We start from the raw sequence: 2305 nt of genomic DNA on the forward strand, positions 1-2305 counted from the left end.
GCTGTATAGATAAGGCAGATGATGAATCCCAAAGCCACACAGACGGAAGGTGCTGCCAGCAGCCCTCCTTCCCCCGGAGCTGTCTGCTTGCCCGGGTATACTCAAGGCCAAGGGCTCTGTGCAAACACTTTGTGGACAGAGACCTAGATTTTCTTTGAATCTAGAGGAAATTGAGCCCAGGGCTCAGCAGGGAAGGCCTCATAGAATGACAGCAAGACAGCAAGCCAGGAAGAATCACAAAGGTTGCAGTAAAATTTGCCAATTTATTTACAGAGGCAGACAATCATTATATCACCAGCGTTGTAATTGCCCTCCAAAGCCCTGGGCAAGTTTTGCAAACACAATCACTCGCCACCCCTGCTTCACACCACTTACATCTTTCCATCTGGAACAGGAACTCCTGCAACAGAATTTTTCTTGGGATGGCAGGAGAGCAAAAAGAGATTTGAGCCGCAAGCTACATTTCTTCAAGCAACAGCACTGGGTGGTTTTGTCTTCTTTTTTTTTTTATCAGTGTGATTCCACGTAGGACTTTTTAAGGAGGCTGGTGTCCCTGCAGAGCAGGGCTTGCTGCTGCCCAGATTGTGCAACCAGGATTCCAACATGCTTTGGGAACAGGCAGCTGCCTGCAATTATTTCCCAACTGACAAATGCCTCATGGGGGTTTATTGCCTATATTGGATATTTCACACTTCACTCTCCAAACGCCAGGCCAGCCATCCCTCTGAGCTCTCCATGTGCTTCTCAAACACTCCCTGGGTTAGGCAGCCAGCTGATGCAATGTGACAGGCAGGAGGGACTCAGGATTGGGAGTTTTCCACCACCAAGCACCAGCCCTGGGGGTCCCAGGGCTTAGGGGAGGAGATCAGCTATGCAAAGGTGTCAGGTTGGTGCTGGATCTCGAAAAATGCTGTGCCCCTGGGCTGTGCAGCAAACACCTGGCTGTGGAGCTAATCAGGATCCTTCCTTGGTGCTGTGTTTGTGTTTGGCCAGGCTGAGCTCAGTGCCTGGCACAGCCCAGCAGGAGGGGGTCAGCACCCAGAGCTGTCCTCCACATGTACCAGGCACCTTTTCTCTGGGTCAGTCTGCACCTGCTGGGCAAAACAGACTTAAAATTCACCCCCTTTCAGCTTCAAAATCCACTGAAATGCTGCCACTTCAGTCCTAAAAACTCTTCTACCTCCCAGAGCATCGCGAGGCGCTCAGAGCCGCTGCGATGCCTCTGTGTGTGCTGCTCCTCCCCAGGCACTGGCTGGCCGTGGAGTACATCTGGGTCCTGGTTCCCTACATGACCTACGACATCTATGTCATGTACCTCTGCCACTGGCACAAGAGCCAGGAGAAGGGCATCCTGGAGAAGAAGCACTCGCTGGCCAGTGTGTGGAGCTTCCTCCTGCAGGAGCGGCTGATGGTGACCCACCACCTCTTCATCCTCATCGTGCTCACCCCCATCACCCAGGTGAGGGCTACTGCAGCAGCCCAGGACCCCCTGGACATGCTGGGTGTTGGCTCCTGGCCACCTCTCTGCAGGGCCGTGTGCTCACTGCTGGCTTTCTTTACAGCACTTCAGGGGAGAGTTGGGGGACTTCTTTGTGGGCTGCATCTTCACAGCAGAGCTGAGCACGCCTTTCGTATCACTGGGCAAAATCCTCATGCAGGTAGGTGAGGAGGGATGGGACTCAGGGCTGGGAACCCCACAGCAGTTCATCCCCTTTCCCTGCCCCAGGCTCCAGCAGCCTCTGCTCCGGCAGTGGCTCAGAGAGGGGCAGCCCCACAGCTGTAGCCCCAATCTCCCCTGTGGTGCTGCCTTTTTCCCAGTGTCCCATCCCTTTCCCCCAGTAACCAGCACGCCCAGGGGCATCCCGGACCTGGGGGCTGTGCCGTGGGCTGGTGCTGCCCCCTCCTGCCTGTTCCTCCCTGCACCACGTTCATTCTTACCCCAGCCCTCTGCCCTCAGCTCCCTTCCCCCCTGCCCTCTTCCATCCCTTCCTCCAGCCCTCTTGGATGCTCATCCCGTTGCTCCCAGCACCGCCAGTTCCCCGGAGCGCTGGGCTGCTGCTCACCCCACATTCACCTCCTTCCTCCCCCAGCTCAAAATGCAGGACACGCTGCTGCACAAGGTGAACGGGATCCTCATCCTGGTGACCTTCTTCCTGTGCCGCATCCTCCTTTTCCCCTTCATGTACGCGGCCTACGCCCGCCAGGTGGGGATCCCGGTGTACCTGGTGCCGTTCCGCATCCCCCTGCACTGCAACATCGCCAACGCCTCCCTCATCGCCCCCCAGCCATACTGGTTCAGGCTCAT

General features: G+C 56.4%; 1 protein-coding gene across 1 annotated transcript in view; it reads left to right on the forward strand.

Moving 5' to 3' along the window:
• The window catches only part of FAM57A (family with sequence similarity 57 member A), a 4706-nt gene that overhangs the window by 999 nt on the left and 1402 nt on the right, over positions 1-2305 (forward strand). The window contains exons 2-4 of the mRNA XM_017730887.1: positions 1246-1459; positions 1563-1658; positions 2091-2299. Coding sequence (XP_017586376.1) covers positions 1246-1459; positions 1563-1658; positions 2091-2299 — 519 coding nt within the window. The remainder of the gene's footprint in view (positions 1-1245; positions 1460-1562; positions 1659-2090; positions 2300-2305) is intronic.

Source organism: Corvus brachyrhynchos, unplaced genomic scaffold, assembly GCF_000691975.1.
Source record: "Corvus brachyrhynchos isolate BGI_N302 unplaced genomic scaffold, ASM69197v1 scaffold283, whole genome shotgun sequence".
NCBI lineage: Eukaryota > Metazoa > Chordata > Aves > Passeriformes > Corvidae > Corvus > Corvus brachyrhynchos.